Here is a 25,545-nt window from a genome sequence, read left to right on the forward strand (position 1 = left end):
CAAGCAGGTTGTGTATTAGTGTTTAGCAGACTGTACGTCAGTCCCTATACCGCTGAAGGACTGCTGCAGTATAGGGCAGCGGTCAGCAGTGGTGCACGTCAACCCTATCTATTGTGGACCGATAGCGGTCCTTACAGAACAGCAGACTGTACCGCACTCAAGCCTATGTACCGTAGCACCCTATACCAAGTTACCAGTCCTTATAAGAACTTTTGTGGAACAAGCAGGTTGTGTGTTAGTGATTAGCAGACTGTACGTCAGTCCCTATACCGCTGAAGGACTGCTGCAGTATAGGGCAGCGGTCAGCAGTGGTGCACGTCAACCCTATCTATTGTGGACCGATAGCGGTCCTTACAGAACAGCAGACTGTACCGCACTCAAGCCTATGTACCGTAGCACCCTATACCAAGTTACCAGTCCTTATAAGAACTTTTGTGGAACAAGTGAGTTGTGAATGTTTAGCAGACTGCAGCAGAAGGGCAGCAGTCAAGTATAATATCCTTTCTATATTTGGAAGAAAGAATATTATACATGTACAAGCCTATTACTGTACCACTGATACCAGTCCTGAAAAGAACCTTTGTGGAACTAATAATAACAGCAAGTCTTTAAAATTACCCTCACTGCCTGACAACACTGCTTCCTTCCTGTCCCTATACAAATTGGCAAAAAAAGAGAACGATTAGTGGTTACTGGAACAGCTCTTTTGTGGACCTTGATAGTAACAGCTAATGATGATGATGATGATGATGATGATGAAAGACTAATCTGGCTGTCCCTGTAGCATACACCGTCCTTTCCCTTTCTCTAAACTAACAAAAGACACTCAGGCTGCTGCAAGAATCAGCAGCACAGCAAACCTATCAACACCTAACACCTATACCAGTCCTGAAAAGAACTTTTGTGTACCAAATAGCTAGTGGTTTATCTCTCCCTACTCCACACAGGAACCTGTCCCTATCGTAACAGAAGAAAGAATGTAAAATGGCCACCGGATCGGGTGTATTTATAGGTTAGGGGGAATGTCCAAGTGTCCATGTGCTGTCATGTCTCAATTGGCTGTCCTGTATCACATGATAAACGTGTCACCAAAGGTTAAAGTTCTTGTATACATTAAACACGTAAGTCCGCCGCGGCGAACGACGGAAAAAGGCGTTCGAACGTGCGGACCGCGAATGTCGGAAATTCGCCGCGAAACGACCGCCGGGCGAAACGTTCGTCCATCACTACTTGCACTCTTTTTTTACTCCAATGTGCTGGGGGCCTAGGTTATTCCCACCCTACAAGCTGCCTTTTTGTTAATACAAGCTGTGGTGCAGGAATGACTTGGCCCACAGCTCATTATAGTAAAAAAAACAATGTGAGTCTGGAGCAAGGTCAAACTTATCTCTACTCCTATTCTATACAGCCAAGGAAGCTGCCATCTTAGCTTCTGTTTGATCTGTGGTGGGCATGGTGCTGTATGTATGATCAGTTATGACACCAGCCATTTGATGGCTTGACAGTTCAGTTGAGAAACTGTTGACAGTTATAACTCCCAGCATGTCTATAATGTGACAGTTTGGGGAAATAGGTAAATGGATGGGTTTAGTTCTATTTTAATATTCAAACTACTTTGCTTCAAATTTCAGCAGTTAAAAAAAATGATTGTACTTCAGTCATTCACAAAAATACAATTGATATCTCCAAACTCTGCTGAAAAAAAATCACTATGGGCTTCAGTTATATTGATAAAAAATAGTAAAGACCAGGGGCTGGCCCATCCATTAAAGGCGCAGGGGCACCACCTCCCCTATCCATCGCCGCCACCCCCCAGCCAGGGCTCGAGTGCTGCGGGAACGCATGGGAACGGCGTTCCCGTACTATTTCCACAGCGGGAACGCCGTTCCCATTAGCTGTCTGAGGGCTGAGGCTATGCAGCGCGTAGTCCGCACCGCTCCTCAGCCGCCGAGTGACTGGTTGCTAGGCAGGAGCCGCTCCGCATCTAGCAACCGGTCACATGACTTCGGCCGTGCACGTGGGCACGCACTGGTATGAGTCAGTGTGACACACGCTGCGCGCCTGCTTGGTTCCGGAGTTCCGGACTGTCCCCCCCGCTCCCCTCTACCCAATGCCTCCTGGGGCCACAGCCGCTGCACGTTTCCAGTTTACTTCTCCGGCTCCCCCGAGAACAGAAGGGAAGAGAATACCAGGAGGTCAGTCACTAGTGTGTAAGTTGCATTCTGCAATACCCTGCCAATACTCATCAATACTCTGCAATACCCTGCCAATACTCATCAATACTCTGCAATACCCTATCAGTATCAATACTCTGCAATACCCTGCCAATACTCTGCAATACCCTATTAATACTCTGCAATACCCTGCCAATACTCTGCAATACCCTATCAATACTCTGCAATACCCTATCAGTATCAATACTCTGCAATACCCTGCCAATACTCTGCACTACCCTATCAATACTCTGCACTACCCTATCAATACTCTGCAATACCCCGCCAATACTCTGCAATACCCCGCCAATACTCTGCAATACATACCCTGCCAATACTCTGCAATACCCTGCCAATACTCTGCAGTACCCTATCAATACTCTGCAATACTCTGTCAATACTCTTCAATACCCTGCCAATACTCTGCAATACCCTGCCAATACATACCCTGCCAATACTCTGCAATACCCTGCCAATACTCTTCAATACTCTGCCAATACTCTTCAATACTCTGCCAATACTCTGCAATACCCTGCCAATGCTCTGCAATATCCTGCCAATACTCTACAATACTCTGCCAATACTCTGCCAATACTCTGCAATACTCTGCAATACATACCCTGCCAATACTCTACAATACTCTGCCAATACTCTGCAATACATACCCTGCCAATACTCTGCAATACCCTGCCAATACTCTGCAATACCCTATCAATACTCTGCAATACTGTGCCAATACTCTGCAATACCCTGCCAATACTCTGCAATACCCTATCAATACTCTGCAATACCCTGCCAATATTCTGCAATACCCTATCAATACTCTGCAATACCCTATCAATACTCTGAAATACCCTGCCAATACTCTGCAATACATACCCTGCCATACCCTGCCAATACTCTGCAATACCCTGCCAATACTCTGCAATACCCTATCAATACTCTGCAATACTGTGCCAATACTCTGCAATACTCTGCCAATACTCTGCAATACCCTGCCAATACTCTGCAATACCCTGCCAATACTCTGCAATACTCTGCAATACTCTGCCAATACTCTGCCAATACATACTCTGCAATACCCTGCCAATACTCTACAATACTCTGCCAATACTCTGCCAATACTCTGCAATGCTCTGCAATACATACCCTGCCAATACTCTGCAATACCCTGCCAATACTCTGCAATATCCTATCAATACTCTGCAATACTGTGCCAATACTCTGCAATACCCTGCCAATACTCTGCAATACCCTATCAATACTCTGCAATACCCTATCAATACTCTGCAATACCCTGCCAATACTCTGCAATACATACCCTGCCAATACTCTGCAATACATACCCTGCCATACCCTGCCAATACTCTGCCATACCCTGCCAATACTCTGCAATACCCTGCCAATACTCTGCAATACCCTATCAATACTCTGCAATACCCTGCCAATACTCTGCAATACATACCCTGCCATACCCTGCCAATACTCTGCAATACCCTGCCAATACTCTGCAATACCCTATCAATACTCTGCAATACTGTGCCAATACTGTGCAATACTCTGCCAATACTCTGCAATACCCTGCCAATACCCTGCCAATACTCTGCCAATACTCTGCAATACCCTGCCATACTCTGCCAATACTCTGCCAATACTCTGCCAATATATACTCTGCAATACTCTACAATACTCTGCCAATACTCTGCCAATACTCTGCAATACTCTGCAATACATACCCTGCCAATACTCTGCAATACCCTATCAATACTCTGCAATACTCTGCCAATACTCTGCAATACCCTACCAATACTCTGCAATACCCTGCCAATACCCTGCCAATATTCTGCAATACCCTGCCAATACTCTGCAATACCCTGCCAATACTCTGCAAAACATACCCTGCCAATACTCTGCAATACATACCCCGCCAATACTCTGCAATACCCCACCAATACTCTGCAATACATACCCTGCCAATACTCTGCAATACCCTGCCAATACTCTGCAATATATACCCTGCCAATACTCTGCAATACTTACTCTGCCAATACTCTGCAATACCCTGCCAATACTCTGCAATACATACCCTGCCAATACTCTGCAATACATACCCTGCCGATACTTACTCTGCAATACTTACCCTGCCAATACTCTGCAATACCCTGCCATGGGTAATGGTGGGTAGCTAATGCTGTATAGGCCCCCACCATAATATTACGGTCATTTCTCTTCCTTTGGATGGTAACCTACACGTATGTATTATATATATATTTTTTTTTTTGAACCAAGCCACCCATTTTTGGGACATACATGCAGTCAGACAGCCATCATCAATGCATGTGGCCATTTGTCAAACAAAGGGGGGGATTTATCACAGGATTTAATGTTTTTAATGTTTGTATTTTTTATTAGTTATTTTTACATATGAGTTTCACCATTATGTTATGATGGAACTCCAATTTTATTCTAACAAACTGGTCGTTGACCGTCTTTGTCCTTCTTCATCCTTTCTATTATGTGGTAACCAATCCGAAGGGACTGGTCATTTGTGGGTTAAACCGATTATGTACGGACGTTTTGGTCTGCACCTATGGCAGGGCTCCCTACCTCACCCATAGGCTATTTAAAGCTTTAGCACGAGGGTGTGGGCGTACCCCTGATGACGTCAATTTGTGACGAAACGATCGTCGGGTAGATACGTCTACACCTCGTGCTATTTTTATCTGCTCGATTTTATTTATTTTTATATTTTTGCTAGCATTTTTCTTCGTTCAATTTTATGCGACTCGATCGAGTCATTTGTAGCTTCCAACGTCTATCTGGTTGAAAAATAAAGTTCACGTGTTTTAGACTTTATCACACGATTGGGCGTTTTTTTTCCTTTTTCATCCATTCGGTGACACGCCAACTTGAAATTTTCGAACTGACCGGAACGGACGACGTTCAAGGAACATCCGAAGGTGTGGGTCAGTTTTCACCTTCCCGCCCCCAAAGGTGATTCGAATCATCCATTTATACGAGGAGTGTCGGAGGAACGATCTTGTCCGATCCTAATCGTTTGGGAGTTCGTATCTGCGCACACTAATGGTTGCTCTGGTAAGCCTTTACTACTTACTTAAGTTGTACAGCGAAAGAATTTACGTGGTCAAGCACCTACACCAGTGATACCTGGGACCAACTTTAACGTTTTATTCACTTACGTTTCACTTAATGAACTTTTATCTTCACATATATGGGGCCTTGTAAATCACTTCACTCATCCAAGGCATGGGACTTGTTTTGATTTGTTTTTCATTCTTGTTGTTTATTTTTTCACTTAATTATAAGTTTGTGCCTCATAGCAATAAGCTGTAGTTTAAACAACTATTTGCTTTTTTAAAAAAAAATTTGATCTTTTTGGTTTAATAACCAATTTTAATTTATTGCTTCTTTGTTCATTGCACAGTATGCACATTTATATTTTTTACCATTGATGTTTTATTTTTTGGAAACACTATCTTTGAAGTTTTTTCCTGATCTATTGCTTCATTGTATTCAGTCACGTGTTACATCTATACACATCAAGCGCTGCACTGTTTTTCACAATACCCTGCCAATACTCTGCAATACATACCCTGCCGATACTTACTCTGCAATACTTACCCTGCCAATACTTACTCTGACAAGACTCTGCAATACTTACCCTGCAATACCCAGCAATGCCCTGCCAATAATCTGCAATACCCAGCAATAATCTGCCATACCCTGCCAATACTCTGCAATACCCTGCCAATACTCTGCAATACATACCCTGCCAATAGTCTGCAATACTTACTCTGACAATACTCTGCAATACCCTGCCAATACTCTGCAATACCCCACAAATACTCTGCAATACATACCCTGCCAATACTCTGCAATACCCTGCCAATACTCTGCAATACATACCCTGCCGATACTTACTCTGCAATACTTACCCTGCCAATACTCTGCAATACCCTGCCAATACTCTGCAATACATACCCTGCCGATACTTACTCTGCAATACTTACCCTGCCAATACTTACCCTGACAAGACTCTGCAATACTTACCCTGCAATACCCAGCAATGCCCTGCCAATAATCTGCAATACCCAGCAATAATCTGCCATACCCTGCCATTACTCTGCAATACCCTGCCAATACTTATCCTGCCAATATTCTGCAATACCCTGCCAATACTTACCCTGCCAATACATATTCTGCAAATACCCAGCCATACCCATCCATGCTCAGCCAAAATATTATTGGGGGAGATGACGTGGATATTACAGTGGCGGAGATGTATATTACAGTGGGGGAGATGTATATTGCAGTGGGGACTATATGGTGGTGACATTTTCACAGGTTTTTGCAAATTCAGTTATTATTTGCTGATCCGAAAAATTATCCAATCTGTGACTCTGATCCAAGGAATGATCCGATCCGTGAGTTTTTTGATCCATTGCCGATAATCTTGCACGGCAAGGGCAATGTTATTCCAGTTTGTGGGATATTTTCTAATTTGCTGTATTTGAATTTGGAACAGGGTGTATTTGTGTTAGAAATTCCCTGCGAGGGAAAGATCATCACCCATTGTGTTGATTATTCTGTTTGACAAGTTAACTTATTTTGTTTTTGTAAACTGGCACTTTACAATAAATGTTGTACTGTATTTTCTGTGAAATATATATGCATATGAGCGTCCCTTTTTTTTTTTTTTTTTTTTTGGTGGGGGAGTGGATCTTGGGTGGGAGTTCCCACACTTTTTTCCCCAGGACTTGACCCCTGCCCCCAGCCATGCGTCCGGCCTCTTGGAGGATGCCGGACGGTGTTTTTTTGAAACACTAATAAGGGCCAGAGGTTCTAATAGGCTTCAAAATAGGGTGGGCTCAGGATGCTGAGAATGCGCTCACAGCCCACCGAGGTGTGTGAGAAAAGGGAATGAATGTTCCCTATTCTGACACTGAATCGCCTCTCCGCCAATCAGGAAGAGCAGGTCTGAGACCCATTTCCCAACTGGTCGAAACAGAAGCGTTCTGATTGGCCTCTGAGGAGGAAGGAGCAGACAGAAGCCGCTGAGCAGGTGAAGGAGAAGCTGCTTGTGATGCCTGCTATGAAATAAGGTGAGGACCGCAGAGGAGAGCCAGGAAAGCCGGCCGTGATTGCCCGCCATGGATGGGGTAAGTGCACTAACCGGCTGACTGACCAACCCAACCCGACGGGAAGGGAGGTGGTGCTAGCGGGTGCAATGTTTGCTGCCCCCCCCCCAAAAAATGTACCACCAGCCACCACTGGTAAAGACAGTGGGGTTGATTTACTAAAACTGGAGAGTGCAAAATCTAGTGCAGATCCACATAGAAACCAATCAGCTTCCAGGTTTTTTTGTCAAAGCTTAATTGAACAAACTGAAGTTAGAAGCTGATTGGCTACCATGCACAGCTGCTGTAGATTTTGCACTCTTCCGCAGTGTTAATTTTGTTGACTAAAACATTTTATTTGACACTGCTGAGAAACACAACGCTGTCTGGGATCCTTGGACCAGATACATATCTCGGCCACCTACTGCTTCCCTATCACCCGGGCCCCTGTAGATGAGCGAGCACCGCACCGTCTTACGATGTTTCCTTCTCTATCCTCACTTTCTTTATTCTTCTCTTTCCTTTCCTCTTCTATACTTTTCATTATCACCCTACAAGTTCTACTACTTGGCAACCACCTGGAGACGCTACTTCAGCCCTTTCCCGAATTACAAGAGAGGAGTTTTTCTGCTTGTTACTAAAGCTAATTAGGTGATGTTACTATAGCTTTAATCTCTGATAGTTCATAACTGTCTAGGCACAATTTTCATACTAGATACTTCTAATTTGGTTCGCTCTCTTCCCTCTCTCCTCTTTCAATGTTTTGCACCATTTTTGTTACACTATCTACCTAGGTAATCGATTTTCAGCTTCGCCCAGGGGGGTGGGCCTTCCCTTTCCAGCCCAGCCAAATCCCATGAGGGGTGCTGGGGAGGCGGGGTAATCCCCCCCCCCCCCCACTGGAGTTGGCTTTGTTAGAATTGACCCAATGCGAGCACAATGGATGTCTCTATCTTTGATATATTTTATGATATTTTCGGTACTACTTCAGTAAATGTTCCATGACAATATTACCTGTATTTTTGTTGATTTCGTAAGTTGGTATCTCAATAAAAAACTATTGAAAGTAAAACATTTTAGTCGACTAAATTATTACTATTTTACTTGACTACAATACGACTAAAAGGAAAACAATTGAGATGACTAAAATACGACTAAAACAAAAATGCCATTTTAATCAAAGGAGTATGACTAACTAAATTGAAATTTGATGTCAAAATTAACACTGGTCTGTAGTGCATGTTAAAACCTAAATGATAATATGTTAGATTTTTTACTCCAGGAGCACATAATGAGTTTAGAAACTGTAGAGAAATGCTTACCCGCTTGCTGTCCGCCGGCCATAAAATGATGGCTGGGCATCACGGCTCTTGTTCTGGGCAGGCGTCATATGACGTCCATCCATTTAAACAGGGCATGCGTGCAATCGTGTGTGTGCAGCCCTGCACCTTTGGTGGCTGCATGTCACGGAGACACCGCTCACCACCGAGGTTGGTGAACAGCCATTGGGCATGGCTGTTTACCACGTGATCGGCCGTGATTAAGTCATGGCCGATCACAGATGGTACTGCCCCACTTTGCATGGCGCATTCGCACAAGCACGACTGCGGTGGCTTGTTCCCGGGAACACTGTTCGTCACCGACACTGGTAAACAGCCATTGGCTGGCTGCTGTTTACCACATGATCGGCTGTGATCTTTTCACAGCTGATCACTAAATGTAAACATAGAGCAGTAACGAGATGTTACCTGGTTCTCTTCCTCACACACCGGTCGTGTGTGAGAAGGAGATTGCTGTAACATCTCGTTACCGCTTACAGTGTACACCAACACACACTGATTGCACCCCCCCCCCCCAATAAAGAGGACCTATCACCACCCATCAAAGTACCTGTCACAGTTCATCTGAGTACCCGAGTACCTGTCACAATCCATCTAAGTACCCGAGTACCTGTCACAGTTCATCTGAGTACCTGTAACAGTTTATCTGAGTACCCGGGTACCTGTCGCAATCCATCTTAGTACCCGAGTATGTGTCACAGTTCATCTGAGTACCTGTCACAGTTCATCTGAGTACCCGAGTACCCGAATAACTGTCACAGTCCATATGAGTACCTGAGTACCTGTCACAGTCCATATGAGTACCAGAGTACCTGTTATAGTTCATCTGAGTACCCAAGCACCTGTCACTGTCCATCTGAGTACCCGGGTATCTGTCACAGTTCATCTGAGTACCTGTCACAGTCCATCTGAGTACTTGAGTGCCTGTCACAGTTCATATGAGAATCGAGTACCTGTCACCGCTCCCTTCAGAGTACCTGAATACCAGTCACCAGGCCATCAGAGTACCCAAGTACCCGTCACCAGCCCATCAGAGTACCCGAGTACCTGTCACCAGCCCATCAGAGTACCCAAGTACCTGTCAGCAGCCCATCAGAGTACCCAAGTACCTGTCAGCAGCCCATCAGAGTACCCAAGTACCTGTCAACATCCCATCAGAGTACCCAAGTACCTGTCACTAACCCATCAGAGTACCCGAGTACCTGTCTGCAGCTTATCAAGTTACCCGAGTACCTGTCTCCAGCCCATCAGAGTACCTGGGTACCTATCTGCAGCCCATCAGAGTACGCGAGTACCTATCTGCAGCCCACGCTTCATAGAATATACGTTGGGATGTTTGCTTTCCAAAATGGGGTCATTTTGTGGGTAATTCCACTGTCCTGGTGCTCAAGGACCTTCAAAAGTGTGATAGGTAGGAATGAAATGAGATGTGTAATTTTTGCTCGTAGAACGCCTGAAGGTACTACTTCAGTGTTGGGCCTTTGTATGTGGCCAGGCTGTGTAAAAGTCTCACACATGTCATACTCGGGAAGACTCGAGAAGAGTAGCAGAATGTATTTTGGGGTGTAATTTGTTGTATGCATATGCTGTGTGTGAGAAATAACCTGATAATATGACAATTTTGTAAAAAAAATCTTTATTTTGCAAAGAATTGGGGGAGAAAATTGCAACTTAAAAAACTCACCATGCTACTTACTTAACACCTTGGAATGTCTACTTTCTAAAAAGGGGTTATTTGGGGGTATTTGTACTTTCCTGACTTATCGTGTCTCAAGAAATGAGATACACCTGATGTATGGAAGGCCTGATCAGATGTGATCAATTTTCAGTGATTGGCACCATAGTTTGTAGACTCTATAACTTTCACAAAGACCAAATAATATACACTAATTTGTCTTTGTTTTTACCAAAGATATGTAGTAGTATAAATTGTGGTTAAAATTTATGAAGAAAAATTGCTAATTTGCTAAATTTTATGACAGAAACAAAGAAAAAGGCATTTTTTTTGCCCAAAATTTATGGTCATTCAAACTGTGAGAGCACTAAAAGCAAAAAATTGGTCTTGGCAGGAAGGGGGTGCCCTGTATTGAGGTGGTTAAATAATGCATTATGCCACGTACACGCGACCAGACTTTTTGACAGCAAAGGTCCAACGGAACTAGTCCGTCAGACAATACGATCGTGTGTGGGCTCCATCGGACCTTTGCTTGCCAAAAATCCAGCGGACTTTAGAAATAGAACATGTTTTATATTTTCCCACCAGAACACCGCCGGACTGAGAAATCCATTTGTGTGTATGCTAGTCCGATGGACAAAAAATGAAGCTAGGGCAGCTATTGGCTACTGGCTATGAACTTCATTATTCTAGTCTGGTCGTACGTCATCATGTTCGGAACAGTCGGACTTTGGTCTGATTGTGTATGGCCAAGTCCGTTCATTCGGAAAGTCCATCGGAACTCCGTTGAAAGTCCGTCGCAAAGACCATCGCAAAGACCGTCGGACCTAGTCCCTCGAAAAGTCTGGTCTTGTGTAAACGGCATTACATTTTAAGTACATCCATTCGATTTTAGATGACTAAAATGTACTGCAGATTTAGTCGACTAAATAAATACGGCTAAAACATTTGCAGAAGACAAAAATGGAACTAAAACAAAAATGCCATTTTAGTCAAAAGCCTAAAACTAGATTGAAATTTGCTGCCAAAATAAGCACCGGTCTCCCGTTTTAGTACAGCAACCCAATATTCAGGTTACAAAGAACATCATGGGGACGAAAAAAAAAGATTGTGGAGATGCCGGGGATTGAACCCGGGGCCTCATACATGCAAAGCATGCGCTCTACCACTGAGCTACATCCCCTACATAGAATATACAATTGCTTCTTTTAGAACAGTTGCTTCTTTTAGAACAGTTGCTTCTTTTAGAACAGCTGCTTCTTTTACAAATAATCATGAAGACGTCTCCTCGCTATCATATATTATCTTTAATATAATTGTATCACGTTTATTATAAATACAAATAAACATGACTTCTGGCATTATCGTTCTGTAAACCCAATTAGCTGGCCCCGTCTGAGGCAATCATTAAGCGCTCTCTAGCTGTTTCTGGTTAAGACATGCTTCCTCCGTCCTCTAGGTGTCGCACCGTCATGTCAGCGCACGTCTTTTTCCGCAAGTGGCAGGCTGCGAGTAGGTCACATGACGTTCCGGATCTCCGAGAGGTGGCCATTGGCTCCTCCCACAAGCCGGTGCTTGCGGTGGTGACGTGAGGGTCTGTGGGCCCCGGGACGTCACGTATCGGTGACGCAACGTCCGTGTGAATTCCTCGCAGAACTGGCAACATGTCCGCCACGGGTCCCCCCGCCGCCAAGCAAAACGGTGAGAGAGGCTGGGGCTGTGTACTATAATTCCGTCCTAGGGGAGACTGGCATACAGGGATACGTCTTCCTATAGAGCCGAGCCTTCCCCTATTGTCTGCTCTTACCTATATAGAGTCCTCTTCGCCTGTATGTGGGGGAGGGGACACAAGGAGATCATCATTCTATTATATACTGCAATACTAGGCTCAGCTTACTGATATAAACATGACATGGTGACACAATCCTACTGTGCCACCATTCAAGTAAATGTAGTGCCTGTTAATGTGGGCTTTTTTTAACCTAACAGAGGTGGTGTCAAAAATGAGGGGGGGGGGGGGGGCACACTACATGGACCAGGGGGGCATTTTTCTGCCATTGCACTTCTATGTTTCTGTCTCCCATCTGCCTGTCACCTGCCCTCTGAAGAGTGATCGCTTTTCCGAGGGCCAGCATGAGCATAGCTGGGTTTTTCAGAGGCCTTTCCACATGTTTGTACCTATGACTTGTAGTACAGGAGTAAAATCCCACTTTTTGTCCCTATAGCCTTGTTCACAGTGCATACTGACAGTGGAAGATTAGCCTATTCCTAACTAAGCTTAAAGTGATTGTAAGGGTTTGTCTTTTTTTTTCTCTTTTAAAATAACAAACATGTCTTGCTTACCTCCACTGTGCAGCTCATTTTGCACAGAGGTGGTCCCCAAACATCCTCTTCTGGGGTCCCCCCCCCAGCGGCTCCTCCCCACATCAGATAACCCCCTAGGAGAAGCGCTCTCCTGAGGTGGTTACCATGCGGGGGCTCTCCCGAGTCCAGTATTCGGCATCCATAGCCACCGAATGTATGAGTTGGCCCCGATGTTCGCGTCATTGGATTTGATTGACAGCAGCTCTTGGGAGCTTACAATCTAATAGGGAGGGGCTGGTGGAACAAAAGGTATAAGGATGAGCTACTGTGTGTTCGCACACACCACGTGTAGAGCCCGTCAGTAAGGCGGTGCTGCGCTAATCGCAGGCAGTGAGACATTTCCCAATGTGCGGCTGCAGAGATCGGGAAATGTCTTGCTGCTTGTGATTAGCGCCGTGCTGACTTCCTGGCGGGCTCTGCACGCGGAGTGTGCGAAAATGCCGTAGCTCATCCCTAAAAATTTATTAACTGTGAGGGATGAACTTATGGGAGAAATAGAAGATTCGATTATTATCTGAAGGCAAGATAGGCCTCTGAAGAGATGAGTTTTCAGAGATCGCTTAAAGAAGACAGAGTAGGTTGCAGCTGGACAGATTGGGGTAAAGAGTTTCAGAGGATGGGGGAGGCTATGGAGAGGAGCATGGGAGCAGGAGACAAGGGAGCTAGAGAGAAGGGGAGGTCTTGGGAGGAGCTGAGAGGACGGTTTGGGTGATAATTTGATGTTGGTGATGTCGCTTGGGGCTAGAGCTGCACAATTAATCGTTAAAAAATCGTGACCTCGATTCAACCGCTCTGATGATCTCTGTTGCAGAGTTTGCCAATTCTTTGGTATAACAAGTGGAGAGACTTTTATCTGCTCTCTCAACTGTCAAAAGAACACATTTGGGCAGTCTGCCAAGTTTTTAAAATGAAACATTGTAACCAACTTCCTTCCTAGATCAAAAGGAAACTTCTGCGTGCAAAGAAGAAAATCCAGGCAGTCTGCCAAGTTTTTATACAATGTGTAAATGCAGGAAGTTTAACCACTTAAAGTCTAAATCTTTTTCTGACACGTCTGTCTCCCTGCAAAGGTAAAGCATAATGGGCTACTATGCATCGCATAGTAGCCCATTATGTGTCACTTACCTGACACAGGAGCCAGCAATGTCACTGCTGTCCTCTGCAGCACGGAGCATCCATGTTCTTCCGGGTATCGCTGCTCCGGCCACTCACAGCACCAGAGCAGTGATGACGTCACTCCCACGCATGCGCATGGGAGCCGCCATTAACGGCATATCTCCGTTAGCAACCCCAGTGCGCCTGCGCCGTAGACAATGGTGCCTGTCTTTTTGTAAATATCTCCTAAACCAGGGCTTGACAAATTTGCTTAGAATCTAGAAGCCAGCTTAAAAAGTTAGGAGCCAGTTATTTAAATCCTCTGGCCAAAGCCCAGAACTGCATATCTGGGGCATCGGACAATAAGAATTGCTCATGCCTGATGCCAAGAGAAAAAGACAGTATTAAAAAATTAAAAAAAAATCTATTTTTGTTTTGTTATAAGATTTTGCAAATAAGTTTTTTTTTTTTTTTTCTCCTTCACTGATGTGCTTTGATAGGGTGCACTAATGGGCACTGATGGGGCGGCATTGAGGTTGGAACTGATGGGCACTGACAGGTGGCACTGATGGGCACCAATAGGCAGCACTGAGGTGCCACTAATGGGTATGGGCAGGTGGCACTGATGGGCAGCATTGGCAGGTGGCACTGGATTGCACTGGCAAGTTGCACTGGCAGGTGGCACTGCTTGGCACTGGATTGCACTGGCAGGTGGCACTGATTGGCACTGGCAGGAGGCCCTAACTGGCAGATGGCATTGGCAGGTGGCACTAACTGGCATTGGCAGGTGGTAATGGGTGGCACTGGCAGGTGGCACTAACTGGCAGATGGCACTGGCTGGCACTGACAGATGGCACTGGCAGGTGGCACCGATTGGCACTGGCAGGTGGCACTGGCAGATGGCAATGGTTGGCACGTGGCACAGCTTGTACTGATTGGCAAGTGGCACTGGCAGGTGGCACTAACTGGCACTGGCAGATGGCATTGGCAGGTGGCACTGACATTGGCAGGTGGCACTAACTGGCACTGGCAGATGGCATTGGCAGGTGGCACTGGATGGCACTGACATTGGCAGGTGGCACTAACTGGCATTGGCAGGTGGCACTGGCTGGTTTCACAGCCGATAGTGTAACTGTGAAACTGAATGCTTCCTGCAGTGTGAAACTGTATGGAGAGAGGAGCTGACAAATTCAGCGTGATGTCAGAGGTGGGCGGGACCCATCAGCTATCCAGCCAATGATTGGGCTGCTTAAGAAAGGGGAGGGGCCACACACGTATCGGCCTGCCCAGATCCCACCCCATTGGCTGGTGTTGGAAAGCTAGGTCCCGCCCACCCTGACATTCAGCCTCAATTTTGACAGCTCCTCTCTACACACAGTTTCACACACTGGTGCTGCTCTGCCAACAGTGTGTGGAGAAGGGAGGAGGATGTCAGCGGCTGCTGAGCTGCTCTCTTCCTGCTCCATCCCGACTACCAGACAGTGCTCTGTGTCTGGAGGCACCAGACACACAGCACAGAGGCACCTGTCAGTGACAAAAACCCAGGCGCCAGGGAACAATTTCTAGTCGCAACGGCGACCTGGCGCCTGGGATTTGTCGAGCTCTGTCCTAAACCATGTAGGTTTAGGAGATCTTTCTTGGACCTACAGGTAAGCCTTTACAACCACTTTAAAGCTGAGGTCCACCCTAAAGTGGACCTTCCGATCATTGGAACCCTCCCCCCCTCTGGCGCTACAATTGGCACCTTTCAGGGGGGAGGGGGTGCAGATACCTGTACTGTACACTTCCGGCATAGATATCTGCAGAAGGTACGCCCCTTTCCGCAGAATCTACGCCCCTTTCCGACGGTCCCCCGCTGTCTGCTGGGAAACACACGGATCCCAGAGACAGCGGGACCATCCTTATTGAGCAGCGCGACTCGCACATGCGCAGTAGGGGAACGGGAAATGAAGCCGAAAGGCTCCACTTCCTGATTCCCATACCCAAGATGGCGGCAGCAGCACCCGAGAGACGATCGAGAGATCGGCTTTGGGTGCCGACATCGTGGGCGCGCTGGGCGGGTAAGTGTCATTATTTTAAAAGTCAGCAGCTGTCGTATTTGTAGCTGCTGGCTTTAAAAAAAAAAACGGCAGACTCCCGGCGGACTCCCGCTTTAACGTAAAATCAAACATTATATATATTTTAGCAGAGACCCTAGGGAATAAAATGTCAATTGCTGAAATATTTTTTGTCGCCCTGTATTTGCCCAGCGGTCTTTCAAATGCAATTTTTTAGAGTAAAAATACACTTCAATGAATAAAAAAATAAACAAACAGTAAAGTTAGCCCATTTTATTATTATTTTTTTTTTTGTTTTTATGTGAAAGATGTTATGCCGCGAGAATCGTGATCTATCTTCTAAGCAAAAAAAATAGTGGTTCTCATTTTAGCCAGAATCGTACAGCTCTACTCTGGGCAGAGTTGTAGGGCTTTGTATCTTATTGTTAATGTTTTGAGGAGCCAGTAGAGGGAATGGCAGAGAGGAGTGACGGACACTAAATAGTAGGAGTGCAACGGATCAAAAAACTCACGGATCAGGTCGTTCCTCGGATCAGAGTCACGGATCGGATCGTTCCTCGGATCAGCAAATAATTTAATTTGCAAAAACCTGCGAAAATTCCACCACCATATAGTCCCCACTGTAATATCCACAATCTCCCCCACTGTAATATTGGCTAAGTATGGCTGGGTATTGCAGAGTATGGCTTGATATCAGATTAGTACAGAGAGGTGAGGGGAGGGGAGAGAGGAACCGGCGTCATGACATGACGCCGGTTTGTTTACAAGTGATCGCTCTGTCAGAGCGATCACATTGTAAATGGCTTGGGTGTAGAAAGATGGCCACCGCCTCGGAGCTAGGTCGAAGGCCGAGACCGCGGAACCCTCTGCGGATCGCGGCATGTGCCGATCTGAGTGGGGTGACCCGTTCTGATCATGGATTGGTGACAATCCGTTGCACCCGTTCTGAATAGTAAGTTGGATGAATCTGGCAGCAGCAGTCATGATAGACTGAAGAGGGCATAGCTTGCAGAGAGGGAGGCCAATGAGGAGGGTGTTGCAATAGACAAGGCGAGAGATAACAAGGGAGTAGATAAGATGCTTAGTGGTTTCAATGGACAAAAAGGTGGGAAATTTGGAGATGTTTCTGAGGTGAAGTCTGGATGATTTGAACAGTGATTGGATTTGGGGCTAAAAGGACAGGTCAGAGTCCAGGAATACACCTAGCACCCTGGCATGAGGGGAGGGACTGATGGTTGTATTATTGATCTTGATGGAGAAGTCTTGATAAAAATCATGTTCTTTAGCAAGGAACATACATTCCACATTAACAATTATGCTACCAAAATTACTGTAAATTTCCTCCAGCCCCAGGTGACCTCCTCACATGGGTGTATGCTTAAGTATGCCCATGTACAGAAGACTTTAGTGATTGTAAAGTCTCGTTTAAAAAAACAAAACAAAACCAAATATGTTATACTTGCCTCCTCTGTGCAGGTGGTTTTGTACAGTGTGGCCCAGATCCTCTTCTTCCCGGGTCCCTCTTTGCTGCTCCTGGCCCCTCCCTCCTGTCGAGTGCCTCCACAGCAGGCCGCATGCTGTGGGGGCACCTGAGCTGAGCCACAGCTACGTGTGTCCATTCAGACATGGAGTTGCCTTTTGACCCCCGCCCCCTCTCTCTCTCCCAATTGGCTAACTGACTTTGATAGCCGTGGGAGCCAATGGCACTGCTGCTGTGTCTCAGCCAATCGGGAGGGACAGTTGGGGAAGGCCAAGGAACTCACTGGATAGAGATGGGGCTCAGGTAAGTATTCGGGGGGACTGAGGGAGGCTGCTGCACACAGAAGGCTTTTTATCCTAATGCATAGAATCCATTAAGACGACAAAAAAAACCTTCTGACTTTAAATCGGACTCCCTGATAAAGCATACGCCAGTACTTTTTTTTTTTTTTTTTTTTTTTTTTTTGTGTGCAGTGACTTCAAGGGAATTTTCATAAACAATACTAGGGTGATGTGGAGTGTGTAAAATGCAAATATATACTTTGTAATGAAGTAAACCGTGTGATGGGCTGGAATGCCCGACCTCACACTGACAGCTGCCGCACAGTACAATGCTGCTTTTTATCATGCCAGCTAGTGTGAACAAGCCCAAAGGGTTTTTTCAGGCACCACAGTTAGTCTATGGCACCAAAATGTCAACTTTTTGCCTCAAAGAAGTGCAACATGACACTCAGGGCCAGTTCACACCATAGAAATGCAGTCCAGATGTGTTCCAGGTGCTATTCTGCATGCGCGTTTTTGATGCAGCAGTCCAGTGCTTAGCCCCCCAGTTTTTTTTTTTTGTAAATCCTTAACCTTAAGGATGTGTTCCAGTGTGTTTTCGACGCGTTTTACAGTGTTCCAGTGCAGGGAAACTGCAGCATGTTCTACCTTCCTTTTTTTTTTTTTTTTCTGGAACTGCAAGCACTGATGTGAACTATGCAATTGAAAACCATACAACCTACTTTCCATGCATTTTTGATGCAGAAAAAAAGCAATGGACTGCATATATAGTGGACAGGCCAATTGAGGGATACTTCACTTTGTGAATGTGCCTGAGGGATAAAACATTCGTTCAGACTGCAGGAATATCGTTTTTTTTATTCTCCAAAAATGATACATACACATCCACTATCATTTGTCCTCTAATGTATTGTTCATGAAATTGTTAATTACTGTGTTTTTCTGCCTCCTTTCTGACTTTGCGGCGCCACACCGATTCCCAAAAGTAGTTTCTGTACTACTTTGGGTGACTTCGTGTGTGCTTTCAATACACATCTGTGCGGAACCCACACAGATGTCTCTAAAATCGCCCCCGAAGTCAGGACTGACATGCGGGAATGAAACTGCGAGTTCAGCTGAACTCACAATTTCAAACTCGCAGCAGTGGGAACCAAGGCCAAGTGTCACTTTAACCACTTCAGCTCCTGCACATATACACTGCCTTTGGACCAAAGCAATGTTTACATTTCTGCTATGGGTCTTTAAAATGACACTAGAATTATTCATTAGTTTACAAAAATATTTATAAATGTAATATGGCTTTTTTTTAATGGGGACAAAAAGGTTAAAGCGGAGGTCCACCCTAAAGTGGACCTTCCGCTCATTGGAATCCTCCCCCCTTCCCGCGCCACAATTGGCACCTTTCAGGGGGGAGAGGGGTGCAGGTACCTGTACAGTACAGGTATCTGCACCCACTTCCTGGATAGCTCAATGCGGAAAGGGGCATAGATTACGCCCCTTTCCGAAAGTCCCCCGCTGCCTGCTGGGAAACACACAGATCCCAGAGGCAGCGGGTCCGTCCTCATTGCGCAGCGTGACTCGCGCATGCGCAGTAGGGAACCGGGAAATGAAGCCGAAAGGCTCCATTTCCTGATTCCCATACCCAAGATGGCGGCGGCAGCACCCGAGAGACGATCGAGAGATCGGCTTCGGGTGCCGACATCGCGGGCGTGCTGGACAGGTAAGTGTCACTATTTTAAAAGTCAGCAGCTGCAGTATTTTGTAGCTGCTGGCTTTAAAAAAAAAAAAAAAAAAAAACGCGGAGTCCCGGCGGACTCCCGCTTTAAGGCCAGCCACACACACAGCAAATTTGTTTCCTACAACCACAGGTTGGGCACAGACATTTTTTTACCTTAATGGAGAAAATGAATTAAGGTTAAAAAAAAAAACCTTTTGCCTTTAGAACCACTATTGTTTATTTAAAAAAATTGTTGGTCTTTTAATTTTTTTGTTTATAGCGCAAAAAATGCAGAGGTAATCAAATACCCCCAAAAGAAACCACTGAATTTTCAGTTAAAATAACGTGGTGCCGTATTGCAAAAAATGGCTTGGTAATGAAGGGGGGTAAATCTTCCGGAGTTCAAGTGGTTAAAGTGGTTCTGCGCCTTTAAAAAAAATATTACAAGCCAGCAGCTACAAATATTGCAGCTGCTGACTTTTAATAAATTGACACTTACCTGTCCCAGGGTCCAGCGATGTCGGCGGCAGATGACGAGCGATCGCTCGTCTCTCTGCTGCCCCCGCTGCCATCCTCTGTCAGGGAATCGGGAAGTAAAGCATTTGGGCTTCACTGCCCGGTTCCCTACTGTGCATGCGCGAGTCGCGCTGCGCGTCTCTGCTGGTCCCGCTGTGTCCTGGGAACTGTATGTTTCCCAGAACACAATGGGGGGGGGGGCGTCTGCGGGGGTCTTGTCCCGAAAGTGGGTGCAGATACCTGGATTATCCAGGTAACTGCACCCCCCTCCCCCCTGAAAGGTGCAGATTGTGGCACCGGAAGGGGTGAGGGATCAGATGAGCGGAACTTCCACTTCAGGGTGGAGGACCACTTTAACTGTGTGCAGCGACCCTTTTCATTCCTATGGGGAGTCACATTCACAGTGGTTTTAGCAGTCCTGCAGAGTACAAACTCTGCCCATAGATATAAACTGGGCATGCACACAATGAAGAGGACCTGGCAGAGACATTTTTGGAAGAAAGGATGTGTGGCTACAGGCAGATCCACCCAGTGAAGACCAGTGGTAAGGGGTAGAGAGGTATGTGTTGGCCCAGATGGGCTGCACTCAGGGTGTTACCCACCCAGGACTTAAAATATGTGATGCATTTTGCATACACAGGTTCACAGAGCCGTATAGGCTCCCTTCTTGCACACTTCTATGTGCCCCCACCATTCGCACAACCACCAATGTTCCACACAAGGCTCCACCCCATTTCCAAAGACTTAAGCCTAATACACACGATCAGACTATCGTACAAACAATACCTCTTTCTAATTGATCCTACGACAATCTGATCTTTGGTACACAGCTTTTGTCCGAAATTATCCGAAGGGATGAGCGCAAAAATGTTTGATGTTCGATACAAGATCGTACGATTTTCATTTATTCAGTACAGTTTTCATCCGAAAATACATCTCTTTGAATTTTTATTCTGTTGTATGAGAATTTTCGTGCTTTAGTAAACTTTTTATTTTTGATATGGACACTAGCATGCAAAAAATGGATGATCATTCGTCCGATCTCATTGTGTGCTTTTATGTAGAAGGAGGTGAAGCTGAGCAGTAGATTTTGTGTGGAAGGTTCAGTGGGGGAGATTTACTAAAACTGGAGAACTCAAAATCTGTGAAGCTGTGCATGGTAGCCAGTCAGCTTCTAGCAGCTTGTTCGATTAACCTTTGACAATAAACCCTGGAAGCTGATTTGGTTTCTGTGCAGAACTGCACCAAATTTTGCAATCTCCAGTTTTAGTAAATAACCCCCAAAGTGTCCTAAATTTCAGTGTATTGAGGTGCACTACAGCCCATTCTTTTTGAAAGGGCTGGCTAACTCAATGAGCAAGCACACAAAAATGCATGTATTCTGGAAATTAATTGAAATTTACAAAGGCTGGAGCAGACCGAATCGGAAGCTTTTTATTTTCAAAGCTTCAACCTGAACTTCAGTATAAACAAATATTGTCTAAATACAAGAGGCACACGTATTGTTACTTGAATCTTGCTGTCCTTTGTGTATATCTTTCATATCTGTGGAACTTTACCTCTGTGCAGGCACTTCCTTTTGTAAAGACTAGACACTGCTACTCTCTCTGCTTGTGCAGGGTGATTGGTCTGGTCTCCTCCTCCTCTAGTTTTATGCGGACGACCTGTATTAAAGTTATCGTAAAGGCAGAAGATTTTTTTTATCTTAATGCTTTCTATGTATTAAGATAAAAATAAAAAATAAACGGTGTAGCAGCTGTCCCAGCACCCCCTAAGTCCCATCTTTCTCCAGCGATGTTGCACGAGTGTCTCGTCTGGCCTGGACACCCCTCCTCATTGGCTGAAACAGCAGCACGGTGCTATTGCACCCTGCTGCTGTCAATCGGGGGAGAGAATGGACGCAGCCGGATCGGGGGGCTCAGTTTCTGAATGGACACGGGGAGCTGTGACTTGGCTCGGGTACCTCCATAGCAAGCTGCTTGCTGTGGGGGCACTCGGTAGGGGGGAGGGGCCAGGAGCTCCAGCAAGGGACCCGAGAAGAGGAGGATCTGGGCTTCTCTGTGCAAATCCAATACACAGAGGTGGCAAATATAACATAACATGTTTGTTATTTTAAAGCAAAAAAAAAAATAGCCTTTAGGCCGGGTTCACACCGCTGCGATGCGGGAACGCCGCGAATCCGCGGCGTTTTCCTGCATCGCATTACTCCCGCCGGCAGTTCACACTGCCCTATGCGGACGGCTGGGAGTGTCAATGATATGTTAATGACACCCCCAGATCCGTCCGCATATCGCAGTGCGATCTGCCGACTCGCACAGGAATCGGATCGCATGGTGTGAACCCCCATGCGATCCAATTCTGTTGCGGACCAAAAAAAGGGTCCCGTGCGAGTTTGCTGCGGGAGCGATGCGAATTCAGCCATACTATCTGTATGGCTGAACTCGCATCGCTATGGAGAGCGGATGTGATTTGCGGTGCGAATCACATCCGGATCTCCCCCCGCAGCAGTGTGAACCCAGCCTTACAGTCACTTTAATTGAAGACTGCAGCCATAGCCCTGTTCAACCCAGTGAAGATGTCTCTGCTACTTTTATAAGGTAATAGCTGGGCTTTCAAATCCATTATGTGCACACAAAGTGGATTAATACAATGTGTTGCTTTTGAGGAATTTATATATGAATGAACATCTTTGTGCCTGAAGTTCAGCTTTAACTGAACAAGCTAAAGTAAGAAGCAGATTGGTTCCTATTATGCACAACTGCTCCAGATTGTGTCTGCTCCAGTTTTAGTGAATTTTCCCTGATGTGTTGTCACGTAAATGGGCCCTCAAAATTTGGCCCACATATAAAGGTGTTACTGACTGCCTTTTTTGGTTTGCACTTGGATTTAAAGGAGAAGTACAGCCAATGCTTCTTTGGCTGTACTTCTCTGGATCCTAGGAGTGAAGTTTGTTCTGCACTCCTCCTGTGACCTTTCAGCACAGTGGGCTGAAGCCCACTGTCAGCTGATGTCACAGCTGGTCGAGGCTTGGGCAAGATCATGACAATGCAGTCACGATCTGCCCACATGCTTGGACTGGCATCCAGCTCAGCCTCTGAGAGCCTGAGTTGGCCGCCCTCGCTCACTCCACAGTCTCCAGTACTACAGTGAGAGTGGGAGCAGAGAGTTCTGAGAACCGAGTGATTGGTAGTGTTCAATCTCTCAATTCCCAGTGTTAAAGGTGCTGGGGGACAGATGCAGCATCGGACAGAAAATAAATACATACATCTCTTTTAAATTGGTGGGTTTGGTTTGACATGACTGGTCTAATGCAGCTTTCATAGTTGGTATTTATCAACGATCACCTTCTCTTGAAATTTTAGCTTTTTTTCTTTTTATTATTATTATTATTATTATTATTTTTTGGGGAAAACAATTTCCAAACGTGGGAACGGGTACAATGCAACTGCTTCTGTGATATGCTGTAATGACCAAAATAAATAAAGTCCATTTTCCTCACCGCCAATCCAGCACAAGTTTGCAAGCTAGCAGATTGACACTGATACTTTTTGCCTGGTCTTTTGGGTTGGGCATCTTTAGTCACCCTAATTGAATAGCCAGGGATGACACAACCCCCGTGCATGTGCTTGGGAGTAAATTCAAATTGTCGCCAAAGAATGCCTAAATTGTGCAATGAGCTGCGCCTGCATGGCTCAGTTTACAATCTTCAGAAACTTGCTATCGGGCAGGTAGGATGCTTTTATGACATACAGAGTCATTAAGACACGAGACATACAGAGCCAGTATAAGCCATCCTGCAAGGATTTTGTAAGCAAATGTTCTACTTAAATTGTGCAATCCAATAAATGTGAAATCAGGCTAAATAAAACAGGATTTCATAGGAACCTCTTTTTCAACAGTTTTCAATAAAAAAAAAAAAATCCTAGCTGTAAATGTATATAGCAGGCAAATGAAAAATAACAAAGGTAGATATGGCCTGTTCTAGGGTGAAATATCTGTGTAACATAAGGATATCTCAGCGCAAGTCTGTGTGACCCTATATAATATCTCAAGTGTAAACATAACTCTCAAATCAATTGATTGAAGGCAAAAATAGAAATGATAAATGTGTGCATAAAGTGCTTCACTGGTGTAATCTAGTGCTAGAAATGCAGATGTAAAAATGAATAACATGCTTGTATACAATTCATGTGAAAATTTAAATAATCTGTGATCATATATATTGTCCATTAATCAATCTAAAAGGTCAAATATAAAGTGACATGTGCTCTTCAGATCTAAGCCTTCGTGATCCTTATGGTGCCCCCTATAGGTATTGCACTCGCCTGAACCACTCACCCCGCACAGGGGTATCTCGCTTTCACAGTATCTCCCACTGCAGCAATCTAAGTCCATGCTCGCGGTGTCAGCTAAACCTTTCTCCTTTAATTCTGACTCCGCAGCACCTACTAGATAAAAGTAGATCAAGGCTTGTCATAGACCTCCATAGGAACACCATGAGGCTGCCGAGTTCAGCAGGCACATGGCTGGTTGAAGCAGATTTCTTGAATCCAGTGTAGCTGTCAGGCTTCAGGCTGGAACATAAACATTAGCAGCTTCCAGAAGTGGCAAGATGGCTGCAGCTCCAAAACAGCACCTCTCTTGGTTGGGTGAAGACAGGAAGTGGAGGGGATATGGCTACATGTTTCAGGGCAAAAAAGAGGGTCTCTTTATCAAACCATAGGAGACTTGGAGATTGCTGCACAGTGGCATATACTGTGAAAGCAAGATACCCCTGTGAGGGTTCAGTGCAATACCTATAGGGGGCACCATAAGGATCACGAAGGCACGGATTTGAAGAGCACCTGTCACTTTTTATATTTGACCCTTTGGATTGATTAATGGGCAATATATATGATCACTGATTTATTTAATTTTTACATGAATTGGATATAAGCACGTTATTCATTTTTACATGTGCATTTCTAGCACTAGATTACACCAGTGAAGCACTTGGCACTTTATGCACACTTATATTTATTCTATTTTTGGCTTCAATTGATTCATCAATTGACTGTTGCACTGAGATATTGCATCCTAGATCAGCGCCATACCTTTTGTTATTTTTAATTTGTGTTTACATTCCACTTAGGTGGTTCTACCGGTAGGGGCAGCAGTTAATGTCCAATATTAATTATAGCCATAAGCGTGGAACCACCTATACATTTTATATAGCAGGCAGTGTCCTAATTATGACTGTAAGTTTGTGTTCCTGGAATTTTGCCTTGTAAACAATGGACTGGATTTGCCAGGACATTTTAGAACATAATGCGACTAGTGGATTCCCTGTACTGTTTGCAAGTAAAAATATTTACAAACTTGTAGCCTGTTATCAGAGTTTATAGATTGCCTAAGGGCCGGTTCACACTGGGGGCGATGCGAGGCGACACGACTTGCCTCGCCGCGACCTCACCGGCGACTTGCAAATGACTTCTGTATAGAAGTCAATGCAAGTCGCCCCGAGGTCGCCCAAAAGTAGTACAGGAACCTTTTTTCTGAGTCGGAGCGACTCGAGTCGCTCCTCTTAGAATGGTTCCATTGTACAGAACGGGGGCGACTTGTCAGGTCGCGGCACGGCAAGTCGTGTCGCCCCCTGTGTGAACCGGCCCTAAGGCAGTAGCTATACAATA

General features: G+C 45.3%; 1 protein-coding gene and 1 non-coding gene across 3 annotated transcripts in view; one reads left to right on the forward strand and one right to left on the reverse strand.

The window, feature by feature from the left end:
- Positions 1–11,477: 11,477 nt before the first annotated feature.
- On the reverse strand, positions 11,478–11,549 carry TRNAA-UGC (transfer RNA alanine (anticodon UGC)). The gene has a single exon. It is a non-coding gene; the product is annotated as a tRNA-Ala (tRNA).
- A 353-nt stretch (positions 11,550–11,902) lies between these two features.
- SEC24B (SEC24 homolog B, COPII component) overlaps positions 11,903–25,545 on the forward strand; it is a 127,631-nt gene continuing 113,988 nt past the window's right edge. For both annotated transcript variants that reach the window (XM_077476704.1, XM_077476705.1), the window contains exon 1: positions 11,903–12,067. In XM_077476704.1, the coding sequence (XP_077332830.1) occupies positions 12,031–12,067 (37 nt within the window). In that variant the 5' untranslated portion in view covers positions 11,903–12,030. The remainder of the gene's footprint in view (positions 12,068–25,545) is intronic.

The sequence above is a fragment of the Lithobates pipiens genome, unplaced genomic scaffold, assembly GCF_037356315.1.
Source record: "Lithobates pipiens isolate NorthernLeopardFrog02 unplaced genomic scaffold, aLitPip1_a1.2 Scaffold_13, whole genome shotgun sequence".
Classification (NCBI taxonomy): domain Eukaryota; kingdom Metazoa; phylum Chordata; class Amphibia; order Anura; family Ranidae; genus Lithobates; species Lithobates pipiens.